The 14,618-nt window shown below is 37.9% G+C and overlaps 1 protein-coding gene across 2 annotated transcripts in view; it reads left to right on the forward strand.

Moving 5' to 3' along the window:
- The window catches only part of YPEL2 (yippee like 2), a 29,494-nt gene that overhangs the window by 11,859 nt on the left and 3,017 nt on the right, over positions 1-14,618 (forward strand). For both annotated transcript variants that reach the window (XM_053454645.1, XM_053454646.1), the window contains exons 3-4: positions 11,740-11,783; positions 14,172-14,280. In XM_053454645.1, coding sequence (XP_053310620.1) covers positions 11,740-11,783; positions 14,172-14,280 — 153 coding nt within the window. The remainder of the gene's footprint in view (positions 1-11,739; positions 11,784-14,171; positions 14,281-14,618) is intronic.

The raw sequence follows: 14,618 nt of genomic DNA on the forward strand, positions 1-14,618 counted from the left end.
CTAAACACTACATACTTGGCTTAAAACATCCAATTTTTTTTCCAGTAACTAAAATTCCACTAAGAAGCTTTTCATTGAGCTCCTTTTTATGCAGTATGGCATGTTTTTCTTTCTTTACAGCACGGCACTTCCGGAGCAGATACCTGTTCCTGGAGAGACCTGCTTCTGCCTGCAGTCTCAGCTGTCACTGCACTACCGCTTTTCCCCTGGGTAAATCTACCCTGCAATGCTATGAGCTCACTCTGAAAGCAAACTGATTATATTCATTCTGTGGTGGAGAGCTCTATAGCAGGCCTTTTTAAGGATCATGTTTCCCTAGAGCCAAAAATCTCTGACCTTCCTCTTGCGAACGCAGGCTTCTGAGTTCTTAACTCCTTTGCTGCAGCGAGAAAAATATACGGTATTTGTTGGTCCAGATAACGAAGTAATTTTAAAGGTTATGCAGCCTGGCCGGGATGGCATCAGGCCCAAATCCTTGGCTTCCTGGTATTAACATTCAAAGAAAGTCTCCGTAAATCTGTACACTAAAATAACCACGTCCTTAATTATCAAGATGCGGAAGAGAAAACACAAATCCATTAAGGTCAATTTTTCTTTCTTTCCTTTTTTTTTTTATTTTTTTTTTTTTTAACTGTTTAGTAATTTTTTTGTGTATGCGTAAACTTTATAGATCTATACTACCACCAAATTATTAATTATAGTATACTACAGCTTGCCAGTATCCTGTATCTCTAATATGAGCTGATTTAAATCAAAGTAAAGAGACAGCAATAACCAGAATGTGGGCATTCCAATGATTTCACTTGTGATATCCCACAGACCAGTAGAACATTATATACTTTTATATTATATATAGGCTTGGATAAACAGGATATAACATTACAATTTGACTTACAGAAACAGGTCAGGAGTGCCCTGCTCAAAAGCGCTTACAATCTAGAGGTATATATTATAATAAATTACACAATTATTTTTCCTTGTAGAGATGAAGAATCCCACCATTGTGGATAATTTGTTGTACACGTTATATTTTGTATATTGAGGATGCATTAACTTAAAAATATAGCATTACAGGAACATTTATTCTAGGATAGATTAGTCATCGACGCTTTCCTACGTTTGGGAAGATGTGCAAAGGAGAAGCAGCATGGAAAATCTGAGTTAAAATAGCCAAATAAAAATGTAAGGACTTTTTTGTTTTGGAAAATGACCTAATTTAAAAGTAGCTTTTGAAATCTACCTCGTCCTAATAGTTCTGAAGTTCTAATGTCCGTGTTAATAATGTTTCATTGTTTATCATAGGTGCTGTTCCGCTCACACAGGAAATTTTAATCACGAGAAAAATACAGAAGCTTTTAAGATTTTTTTTTTCTCTATCTGTGACTGCTTTTGCGTTGCATGACAAGTGTTCCCAACAAAACTCTTCAATGAGGCAAAATCGAACGTGATTTGAAAATGATTTCTTGAAAAAGTTTGGCATTCAACAATACCATAATGTTGCATTCAGTGATAAAAGCAGAGTAGGTCGAACAGCACATCTAAAGTGCTGGGAAGTGTATTAAATGTATAGCTGCACATAGTGATGCGCTTACTTTTTGCTTTCATACTTCAGGAACTTCCCAGGTCAGGCTACCTAGAGCCCTTTCTCTTCTGGAGCAGTATGAGGGCTGAGTTAGCCTTTTTCTTATACCTTTTTGGGAGGGAATGTGGGCAGGCATGGGGGGAAAAAGTGAGAAGAATGCGGACATGGCCACATGACTCTCCACTTCCCAGAAAAATAAGAAACTGGCACAGAGATCCGGGGAAGTAAGACTTCACCTGGAGAGTTTCCAACTGCTTTACTATATAATAGAACAAAAGGATAGTATAATGTCCCAGACAACCTCACCAAAAAATGCATTTGAGGTACTCTCTGAATACTCAATGTAAAAACTTTTACTGAATGTAAAAAAAAAAAAAAAAAAAAAAAAACACTTGCCTTAGGGAGCAGCTGCAGCTCTCCTATTACATAGTACAAGGATTCTTGCCACTGCTGGAAGCTCATTAGACCTCATTCCAGGATATTTTGCATTGGAGCTGACTGGTGGTAAATATTGCATGGTACGTGATGTTTGGCTTCCATAGAAAATATTGAGAGGGGTAGGAGCAAACTCGGAGAGGGCACCATAATTTAAAGGCACCAAGTATATTATGATTGAGAGTGCATATTATGGCTGAAGTGCCCCCTCTAAATGTTCTTCTGATTTACTCTCGGCTTCTGTTAAAATGAAATGCAGAGAGGAAAAAAACATTTGTCGGTAGGTTCAGTATCGGTAAGCAAAGTCTTGCTTGCAATGCCTGCATTTAGATTCGTATCATGCCTAGATGCCCTTGTGAGACTCCGCTGCTTGAGTGAGCTGGGGGTAGAGGTAAAAATGCCATGTTTTATATAAAAGTCTCAGTTCAGCATATACTAAAATAATCCGTGGATTCCAACCCATTTTGGGAGCAGAAGCCTAAAGGCTAGGCTCTTGTTCAGCATGGATAGATTTTTATTTATTTATTTTGGAGGGGGGTAAATTGGCACCTTGCTTAGGGCTCAGAGGAGTGTTAATTTGGTGCTGGAATTTAAGCCATTGAGTCCCACAACTGGCAACCCCTTCTCTTTTGCTTCACTATTAAATACAGTGTAAATAATATTTAAATAATGGGACCAGACCCATCTCATGCAAATTGTTCTCTAATGGTAGGCCAGGTTTGCAGCTGTTAGGTCTATAAAATATTTATCTATAAACTTGTGCAGAATTTTTCTAAAATTGCGTATCAGGGGTTGGCTAAAAATAAAAGTAATGCAATGGGGCTTCTATAATTTAAGACTGGAAACCCATTTGATCCAAATGAGCCGGAAATCAGTTAAAGTGAACAGGTTTGATGCATCAAAATATTCCATTGCATGATGATACTTCCAGTTTTCTCAGTGTATAACCAAAAAAAAAATGTTCAGTAATTTAACAGTTTTAATTAGGAAAAAAATCTGCAGTTTTTTGCCCCATTTTTTGATAAGGATGCTTTATACAGTTGTCATGGTTACAAAGACATGTATAGCGATAACACAGATAAACTTCAGATTTTACATGGAAAATGTTCACCTGTGAAATGGTTTTAGAGAAGCAGTTGATTATCTTGTAGTGTTGCATGTTTGTCGGGCATTAAATTCTAAGTGTTTAGGCAGATTTATTCAATCTAAAGGAAGGCATTTAGCCTTTGATTTATGTTGTACCGTATATTGTTTATCTAAAATCAGATCATCCTCCTGTTATTTGCATTTAACACATCAGATTGTATTCATTTGATATATTCTACTTTTGATATAAACACATGCATATATATATTACATTTTTTTTGTAAAAAAAAAATTATATGCAGTCCTCTCTTCAGATTAAGCACTAAACATGGTTTGGTGTGATTTTATTCGTATCTACTTTTTGTATTATATGCCACTTTGCTATTAAACTAAACTCCCTGTTTTATAGCCTAGAATGTCCTAGTTTCCTAGAATGTTGGTAACTTTACAGCATATGGATATAAGTTGTGCTTATATTCACTCCAATACTCGGTTATTCCTTTATTATTATTAAACATCAATCCTGAGAGAACCCTCTTAGGTAGTCAGGATTCATATTACTTAAGCAAAGTGGGAGGGAATTTTTGTCTCTTTTTGTGTTTTTCTTCTTATTAAAATTCAGTCTATGTGAAGGAAAGGCTATATTGCCCTTCCATATAATAATGCAGCACCTCTTCATTATGATTTATGTATCAGAAACTGAAAAGATCTGTGTTAAGCTGTAGAATTACACCAAATTCCCATTGCGTAATAACTGCATTAGCAAAATCAAGTTTGGCAAGGGTCCGTTAGTATAAACAGAAAACATACTTTGGGTTTATGCTAATCACTGTAGAAGAAAACTGGCATTGGATTTAACAGAAAACAAGAAATTAACATGTTGGCTTACGGTGCGTGTCACACACTTTAGGAGGTTTTGCATTATGTAAGTAATTAAATAAGGCCTAATACACAATAAAATATTCTAATTTTAGTGCTTTGATATGGCAGTGCTATCCTTACTGCTACAGTTTATGCAGTGGATTCCAACCTCTATTCTACCCAACATAGCCTCCATAGCACTTTTCCCCTGTGCTGGCTGTGTAAGGGCAGAGTTCCGGGACATGAACATGACGCCATGTCCCACCGTTCCGAACAGAGGATGTGCAGTTGGGGTTTCTGCGTAGGGCAGAGTCCCATTAAATGCTCCTCTATTTGGAAATACTTTTTATAGCATTTTTACCTGCCCCTTACCCTGTTTGCTACTCATTCAAAATACTAGCCTTAAGAATGGACACTACAGCCATCCTGTGTGCTTTCATAAGAAAGATAGCAGAGTGGTGCCTAGCAAATGGATGGTGGGCATTCTGCAGAATCCGGTTAGCTCTGGCACTTAATTATCTGTTCAGGTTGTTTGAAGACACATTAAAGTACTTTCATATGCATGCCTTGTTCAAGGGTCTGCCTGGGGCACTAGAGTTTGTAATTAAAACATTTGTAGTAATAAATGTCTCAAAAATAAGTGACTTTTTTTTCCCCCTTCCTTCCTTCTTATTTTCAATGCTGCAACAACAAATTAATGATTGCTTTACCCCGAATACAAGATGTGGACACGTGTGCTTACAGTACAGTAACGTATCGTATACTAGGTAAACAAAGATAGGTGAACGCACAGCCTAACAAGTATAAAAGGCATAAACATTCAGATTCCGGGGTTGCTATTAGAAAATTGACCAATAGGTACAGAAAGCAAAGCCAGAATTCAGCACATATCCAGCAAATACCATTCAAACATCTATCCAAGGCTCTACCACTACTTCAAAGTACCCCAAGTGTGGCAAGTCCTATCTATTCTTTCATGGCTGTATTGCTTACCAAGGAGGTCAATCAGTGGGACTGCTTTGCGTTTAAACCCAAAAAGAGACACTGAAGCTGTTTAATCTCTGGACACCATTAATGAGGCACCTGTGTGGCAGGAAGGGCTGAGAAATAAATGGCCATATCTTTATGCCTCCTGTGTATATCTTGAATGGTATTTGCTGAATGTGCCATACAGATTGGGTCAAACCCAGCTGCAAGCTGTCTTTTCCATGATACCAGATCACGGATGGGGCTAGAACTAAGCAGCTGTACAAGGTTTAAAAATGGAACTTGTTTTTTTTTTTTATATGGTGGCTGAATGTATTGTTACCAGGCAACACATGAGTTATAATTAATAGCGTAAAAATGTCATAAGTCAGTCTGATAACTGGGTGGCAAAAAGAAAATCTGTACAAAGATTGAATTCCCAAAATTTAGTTTGTACTTGCACAACTCTTGGCGCTATTAAGAGTGAATGAGTCTGAGTTGTATTGGTAGTTTTTTTTGTGTAAAAGCTAAACATTTTCTGGGGGCTCAAGGTTTTTAATTGTCTTGAGCATTCAGACAGAGTTGCGCTGACAGATTAGCTATGGTAAAGCTAAAGCTTTTCCGTTTATATGTCCTTGCTATAGACCTACACGGTCTAATCTTCCTACACAGCTCAGCGGCAAGTTCCATCCTATTAATTATGAATGACGAAAAATGTGTCAGCAATTGTATTTCTGGGTGTTGACGCCAAGGAAAATCCATTGCTATTCTTATCTCTTGATACCCACTACGTACCTGCTTAGCCCCGTTTGTAAGCAGTTCCTAAGCAGCTATATATTGCTGAACATTGGCTTGCATTTCTGAATCTACTGCATGCATCTATTCTCTCTATCACAGTGAGAGGCTATTATGGTTTATTCAATTCCTGTTTATAACCCTGGCAACCAGGCAAATTACAGAGGAAAAATATACTTTAGTACAATTCTTGTAACAGCAGCTGAGCTTGATATCTGATTATGTAATTGCAGAAGAGGCTATTTTGCCCCAATCTCTTTAGTAGTGCAGCATCATTAAGTTAAAACGTGTGGACTATACTGGCCTAGGTTCTGGAGGCAAAAGCCCTCTCCTGCATTAACGTAATGATTGGGCTCCTTGGGGCACTGCTTTTCTGCAGGCTGTTTGGGGAGATTAGACCTGGCCTGTTTTTAACCTACTGAGGTCTATGCCTAGCCAACAAAGCACCTATTATGTTTCACACCCAATGCCACAATGTCCTTCCGAGGTGCCGCACCATGATGTGATGACAAGTCCTGTAATCAGCACAAAAGAAGTTTGATGCAACAACAGAGGACGTTTGGGTGAAGCCTGGGGCTACATCCCACTACTTGATCCCTGCAGCCCACCACTGGGAAAGGAGTTATGTCCGTTAACATGATGAGTGTTTTTACTACTCAGGTAAATGATAATCTTTGACAATCTATCACTAATTTTGCCTATCTTGAGAGAGATCTCTAAGGGGAAAGTTTGAGTTCACAGAACACTCAAATTTAAATTGAAATCTGTAGAGCCTTGAGTTGATGCAGTAGGTTACTTGAGGGTTAGCAAATCTGACTTGATATGAAATTGTATCAAATGAGGTGAATGAGACTTTCTTTAGAGTTAGTAAGCATTTAAGAAGTTGTTGTGTCTTATACTGCTCTTAATAGAAGTGAAAAGAGCACAGCTTCAATGATGTTGCAGTAAGAAATTAGGACAGCACTTCTATAAACTTTGGCCAGAAACCTAATGTGAACAATTAATACACTTTTTTTTGTTTGATTTGGTGTCTATAGATTATGCCGGTGTCTAGCTAGTTATCACTAGAAACGTCAAATTGACAGCATGGAAACCATATGGCCCCTCTAGTCTGCCCATATATCCTGATTTTAAAAACTTTAATCAGTCCTTGGTTTCATGTTGGATCTGCTGGGAGGCTGTACCAATATCTATCACCCTTTCGGTAAAACTAACATTTTTGCTTTGTTTTCCTACCCTCCTGTCCTTCTATTAGGCTGTAGTTTTTTGTGGAAACGTAAATGCCAGTGAGCAACATTTTTGTCCAGACTCGGGCCATGGCACTGCCTTTAGTTTGGTCAGACGACAGCTAATGGTTGCTACAGGCCACAGAACACTAGCACCTAGGACTTCCAACCAGGAGAAACTGCCCCATCAGTCAACTCTCTGGTGGGTTAACCCACGTTCTCGGCAACAGTCATTTTGGCAACTGGGAACACCACATTAGGTTAGGGACTTTGTTTTATCACGTATTCTGTCTGTTTAGGAAATATAATCACTTTGCCATAACGTATGCTGTTAGACAGGGCACTTGACTATTGATCATATGCACCTCAAAAAGTAAGGAAAGGAGCAAATGTGTAAAAGAGCCTGCAGGAGATTTTTTTTTTAATTTTCTGATATTAAATATTATGTAATGTTATATGTTGTTAAAATTGTAACAGGAAAAAAAATCAGCTTCAGACTCTTGCACCATCACAGTCAGTCCCATGCAAATGGACAACCAAATTACTAGATGTAGTTTTAGATGCATCTGTTTTTATTTCTGTATATGCTAAACAGAACCTATGCCTGTTTTTTGTTTTCAAAGGAATAGTATGTGGCTGTTTTTTCTACAAATATTCATGTGCAACACTAAATCTTTATTAAGCAAATGTGGTTCTTAAGTAGTTCAAATTGCCATAGCAACTTTGCTTTTTTTTTTTTCTTTACTTTTTGAAAAATTGCTTGCTATGTAAATATATTTTAATATTACTTTGGGAATAAATGCACAGTAGACGCATTGATTGATATCTCGAACATACTTTTCTTTTTCCCTTAATTTTCTAAAACCATCAGGCAGCCAAGAATCCTAACCATTGTCCATTTAGGCATTTTCATAATCTGTGGGTGGAATCGGTGGATAGTGTTTCAGCATAGCCATGAGACAAGGACACACTTTGTGTTGCTGTAACAAACTAAATATATAATGTTGGAACCTTGTAACAGACCATGTTAAAAGAAAATAATAAAGTGTTTATTTAAGTGTGGCTATCTGATCATATGTTGTTTTGCAGTAGAAAACACATTAAAAAAAAAAAGCTTTTTTTTTTCTTTCTTTCTATAAACACAGATCATTTTGGATTTGCACTGAACCGTTTAGTCTGTTCTAGATAGGCAGATCTAGATAGGCAGATCCCAGTAGGGTTCAGTCCTGAATCCTGTCGTTAACAGAAGATACGTTGGAAACTAGTATCTGTGTAAATCCAACATTTTGGAGTAAAAGGGCTACTGTCCCCTTCATGGACTTGCTGGATGATGCCCTGTATTTCCGGGTCAGCTTCTTATTTCTTCAGGTGGGGGTGGGGGGGGGGTGTTTCACCATTCCCACTCCCCTGTCACTTCCTGCTTGCCCTCTCATCATAAACTACAGGTTGTTTGGGGCTAGCGTCAGCCTGCATGTGGCGGTATAAGTGTAACTAATTTCATACTTTACTTTTGCAATTTGGTACGATTGTCTTGGATATATTTGTTAAAACTATGCAAAGGCAATGAACATTTGTTAATAGTATGGTAGGAGAGTTAAGAAGAAGGGAGTTTAGGTCATAGTTGAGAACTTTATCCAAGGTACTGGGAAAATGAAGCAGTGGTAAACTCTGCCTGCCCAATTGATGTCCGTCCCGTGTCATCCATTATAGTTTGCCAATTGTTTGCCCTTTTCCACCAGGTAGACCTTACCTCCGTTTCTCTTTATGACTTGGCGTTTCACAAGGCCAAATTTTTAAATGGAGCATGTGACCATTTACGATTAAAATACAATTAATAGAATTCAAAAAGAATATCTGAGCATGTGAATTTTGGACACGGGATTAGCTCTTAAAATGAAGGTACAGAGATGGCACTTCAGCTATAAGCAAGTGGCTTAAAAAGGGAATGTGGTTAAAATTAAGTAAACCTTTCTCAGAAGCAGCTGAAGTTTTGAAAGAGAATGAACTCCCTTGGTGGAATTATTGAACATTACATGCTGCATATAGAAGCTGCTTTATTTGATGGGGTTGATATTGTTACAGAAAGAAAAGAACATATTTTATATCAGTGCTAGTAATTTTTGTTGCAATGTACTTTAGTTGTTTCTCAATTTACAGTCCATGCGTGCATATTATATGCATATACAGTATGTATATCAATATATAGGTATGATATTGCAATATTTTGTCATGTAATTTGAGCCATCTCTCTCTAGATGGGAACATTGGATTGTTTTTACAGTATTACTCAATTGTGCCTGGTATTACAGGGAATTTAATAATATATAAAAAATGGAACTCCAGTGTAATTGTATACAATTGATATGGTTTGTTTTTCCTTTCTTGACATTATAGTGCACATATTTAAATGCGCCAAACTAATATTAATATGGAATATATAAATGTTATTGGCAGTTACTCCCTAACATGCAATGCTTCTACCCCCCAAGCTACTAAGTGTCCTACTTTTATTTGTGATAGTTACCCATGTAATAAATACAGTCGTTTGTACTGTGTGTGTGGTCCTAGTTGGCAATTGTGTTAGGCAATCTTCTTTTCCTTCATAAAACGTGTATAATTTTAAACTTTACATATGTTGTGCCATTTTAATTTTATGCATTTAACTGTCCATTTCGCAACTGTCTCTTTGACTTAATATTGAATGTTTGACATAGACCCATAACTAAAATTTTAGCAACTGGGACCCCACAAACATTGCCCTTGATTTGGGCACAAACGTCTCAGAGATGCCTGAGGAAGAACTCTGGTCAACTTGGGCCTGAATCAATAAACCTGTTAACTTGTTGTTCTTGGCCCCGAGAGGTTACTCTTTGATTCTTGGTCTGTATGCATGCTTGGCACATAAACTGGACAAGACTCGCTTCCTCTGTCAACTAGGCCACCAGCAGGGGTGCAGAGCACTTTGGATATTCTGGAAAATAAGACAAGGATGCACCTCCTGTTTACAGAAGCGTGTGGATTTTGTTTTTTGCTTGGCCTATATCTTCATGCTGCTTTTAATGAGCCGTTTCTGTATAGTTAACCTCGCCGAAGCTTTACATGATGGAATTGGCTGGTTACAACTAAATGATAAGTCTGCATTATATAGCTCTTGGGTTGGGTCTTCGGTATCTAATTCTAATTTAGGAAAATGTCTTTTTAATTCTATAGATACGTGACTTATCTTAAACACCATCTCAAAAGAAGAACCCAATACTAAAATTGGATTTATTTGGGATTTTTATTTGGGCATGCTAATGCACAGATACCGACCCTTGTGTTCTACTATGTCCATGGGGTTTTTTTTTTTTCCTACAGTGAGCTACTCCATTAGAGATTTGTGCGTGGGCCGCACTTTTTTTTTCTTCACTGAGTGAAAAATTTAGCCTTTTAGCTGTCTAATGCATGTAAATACATGGATAATTTGCCTACAGTATTTAGATCAACTTGCAGTAATGTGTGGTGTATCACAGAGCCCTATTGTAGTAAAATTGACAATAATATGCAGTATGAATCACAGACCCCATAAAACTGTAAATGTAATGTGTAGAGCTTCATAGGAATAAAACTTCTATGTGATCTACTCCTAAAAGTGCACTTTTCTCATCTTCCCTCCCTCTTACCCTTGAGCATGACCTCATGCGAACGCACAGGGTAGAGGAGGGATGATGCGCGCTGAAGGCAACGTCGGAAAATGTTGCTGCGTGCGACATTCTGAAAGACTTCCCTTGCAACTTGCAAAAAACCCTGCACTCCGAATTCATGGATGTTACTGATATCATTGATGAACATGATCAAGGGCTAAGAACCTGTCCTGGATCTTTGGGCCGGCATTGGTTGGCTACCCTGTGTTGAAGCCCAATCCCCTGATGATCATGCAGGCAAAGGTGATGATGCTAGTTTCTGGAACCACAGTCCCTCCGACTAACAGATGTAGTTGGAGGCAAGGACTGATCCAGAGCCTGACCTTGGGTGGGGCACTCTCACTAACATACATTGAGTTAAACACTCAATGAGTCAAGCACTCAATTGAGTCAAGCACTAATGCACACTCCCAGACACTTACTTATGCTAACAAACTTTCACTAACCTACCTAGACACGTAATCTAACCTACCCAGACAAAGATGTTTACACACTAAAATATTCACATACACTAACCTACCCAGACAGACACATGTTCACATACTGACTTATCTCCCCACACACCAATACCCAGACACATACACACACACACACACACACACACGTACACACACGTACATGCGTAGGCACACAAACGGCATCTTTGATGGAGCTCGACAAGCTACTCCCATGGGGGCCTTGCTACGGGCCACATGTTGGACACCCCAGTACTATGGTCTCCTCCCTTTGTTACACCAGAGGGAAAACTGGGCATTTCTATTAAGCACATGACACTCATTAGATGATCTCAGATTATGAATAAACCGTAGTAATGCAAAACATAGCTTATTTGTGTACTGAAATATCCTTCCCCTTGAATCTATCTATAACTGGCTTATTTACCCTATATCTAGATAAAAAGGAACTTTAACCTTTCACTGCCCAAAGGATGAAGAGCATATTGTTTTCCAAAGTCTCCCCTCTGGAATTGAAGCTTAAAACATGATGGTCTATTTTAATTGCAGAAAATCTGATTAAACTTTTATTTACAGCAGGGTATTATAATAAACTGCACATAGTTCAAATATGGTGCATAATAATTTTTTGTCTCCTTTTTGAATTGCAGTCTTTTCAAGGAAGCCAAGGTCGGGCATATCTATTCAATTCTGTGTGAGTATCATTAAATTTGGAGCAACTTATTTTGCATTTTTTTTCTTCCAATAATGAAACCTTTTTACGTGTCCATTTATGGAATATCAGTTTTCGCTGGTTTGTGGCCAAAACTTGCTAAGTCCATATGATACCAGCAGCCGTGTTCTTTGAGCTATTAATACAGAAGACCTAAAATGCTCCCAGAACATTGCGAATTAGAGTCTCCGTACATGACTTTTGTCGCCCTTTGGGTTTCTATCGCTTTACACAAGTTCTGTTAGCTAAATATACCCACTATATAATATACACTGGGCTCCTCTAAAAGGCCCTTCTCTTCATCATCCTCTGGGTGCCGTCCTGTAATTTATAGTCCTTTTTTGTGTGCTTTTCTGTGTTTTGGAAGCACAAATGTAGACAAAATGTCAAAATGAATAGAGATACTGACTGTTGGGAGAAATCCAGATGTAGATCCAGTAATTTTTACCTAAAAATAACGACCCCAAAAGTGCCCCCCCCCCGGGCAACAAGTCGTTTTTCAGTGTATTTTTCAACTAAGCTCATACTCTCAAAACTGTTTTCCCTGCTTCTAAGCATTTACAGTATGTGGGATTACATCTGTGTGTGCAGAACAAAGTACTCTTTCTTCATGGAATAGCGCCGTTTGTTTTGCTTTAAAAAAAGCCAGGGCTACCACAATCCACTCACAGTTACAAACTAGAGAAGGTTGAACCCACTGTACTCTTTAACAAATCCAGTAATACAATGAAATGCATAATCTTCTTAATTACTCTGTAGTTCCTAGAGTTGGGTTAACCTAAATGCCGTGATTTATTTTCTTTTTAAATTTGAGTTGTGACCTATAATGTTGTTAGTGGAAAGTAAGATGTTAATGATCTTCACCATTCTGCATTTTAAACTGGCGGATATGAAGGCCTTTTTACAAAAACACATGCCAGACCTCAGCATTTTTCACATGATCTCTGTTTGCCAAACCCTCTCTGTACTAAGGCTCTGCCAGTCTACACACTATACCCAACAAAAACAATTCCAGAAGTTTAACGAGAAGAAAAGCTCTATTTAAAATAGATTTTTCAATGGAAATTGGCCCAATATTACAATATCACCATTTCATTAACTGCTATACACATTCAATCAACTCTAATCCTTGCACATGAAAATTACGTTACGCATAGCCTTTGTAAAAAGTATGCGCTGTAATCCACTTTTTTTTTCTTTTAAAACTAGGTAATTTTGGGCATATTATTTTTTCAGCTCGCACATCATATAAATATAAACCAACTTTTTTGATGTCCAAAGAGTTTTTTGGGTTTTTTTTTGTTTTTTTTTATATTGGATGTGACTGTAGGTATTGCCAGGAATGGTAATTTGCGATTTTTGAGTGTAACTTCCACTCAAAAGGGGCTACTACCGGTAATACAAGGATACAATTTACACCCGTATGTTACTTGCATAATTTAATTTCCAAACAAACATCCCTTTGTAGAGACATAGGTGACCGCACCCCTCACACCAAGTGAGTATAAATAATGCAAATGATACCAATTCAATGTAGCTTCAAGGAAATCCAAGCAGTATGTAAAATTCAATCATAGAACAAAGAGAAAAGAAAAAAACATCATAGTGTAGTTCATCAAAATAATTTGTGTATATATATCTAACAGGCAAAATGGACCCTTGCGTTTGGTGGGGCTTATTCAAGCCCATAAACCGCGTTGGGGGGTGAGCGGGAGGGATTGTTAGTCTCCCGAATTACGATCATACACATACCCAGAAAATAGGGACCGAGAGAGCTGAGGCCATGGCATTAATGAAAATCTATGCAATTTAAGATCTACAGTGCTTCATATAGAACTAAAATTCTCCCACGAGTGCATCTATTCTAAGCAATCTATATATCCAGACAATTACAAAAAGGGCATCTGACTGTTCTGTACTGTTGGACCTACTGGATATTGCTTTCATAGATCAGATCAGTATTTTATCTAGAAAACAAAAAATGGCGTATACGTGTATTCATATTTTATTAGACTATACTGAAATTATAAAATGTAATTTTGTGAATTTGCTTTATTATTACATTAACTGTGTCCTTTATGTGCATTTTACTATATATGTACAAATACTCTTTACTTCTTATGATGCCTTTGGAGGATCAGTTAAGAAGTAACCTTTAGGTATGTGTGTCATGTATCCGTTATTCTTCAAAGAGCTAGACAAGTATGTCGCTTTTATTATGCTGTCAATAGTCCACTGTACTACGATGGCCCACTAGAAAAATAGGAGTGTCTCTGTTCTGCTTCTGTATCTGATTTATTAATATAGCATAAGAGATCTTGATAAAGTGAGAACTAACCTTTTAATGTTACTTTATGTCTCAATATCCAGTGTTAACGTGGGTTGTGGGCCTGCGGAAGAGCGTGTGTTACTCACTGGGCTTCATGCGGTAGCCGATATCTACTGTGAAAATTGCAAAACAACACTTGGCTGGAAATATGTGAGTATTGCATATGTGTCAGGGTGATTGAAGGGGTTATTATGTCCTTGTGGTGTTTTCAGAGATCAGTGAAACAAACCATGCTGCGCCTTAATTTACATGATGACCAACTAATGACTACTGTCAGCAGGCAGCGGTCCTGCGAAGCAAACCTGGCTGTGCCGTTTGTGGGGAAGCCTGTAAGACAGGCTGGGTGCCATCTTCAGCAAAGTAGAAGGGATGTTAGGGGAACCAAAGCAAAAATTATGTTTGGATTCTGGGGAAAACGCATCAAGTAGGCATGAAAGTAAGCAGCAATGTATATATGTTAAATTTAGTATGAGCTCATTGCCCCGATC

The sequence above is a fragment of the Spea bombifrons genome, chromosome 2 (genome assembly GCF_027358695.1).
Source record: "Spea bombifrons isolate aSpeBom1 chromosome 2, aSpeBom1.2.pri, whole genome shotgun sequence".
NCBI lineage: Eukaryota > Metazoa > Chordata > Amphibia > Anura > Pelobatidae > Spea > Spea bombifrons.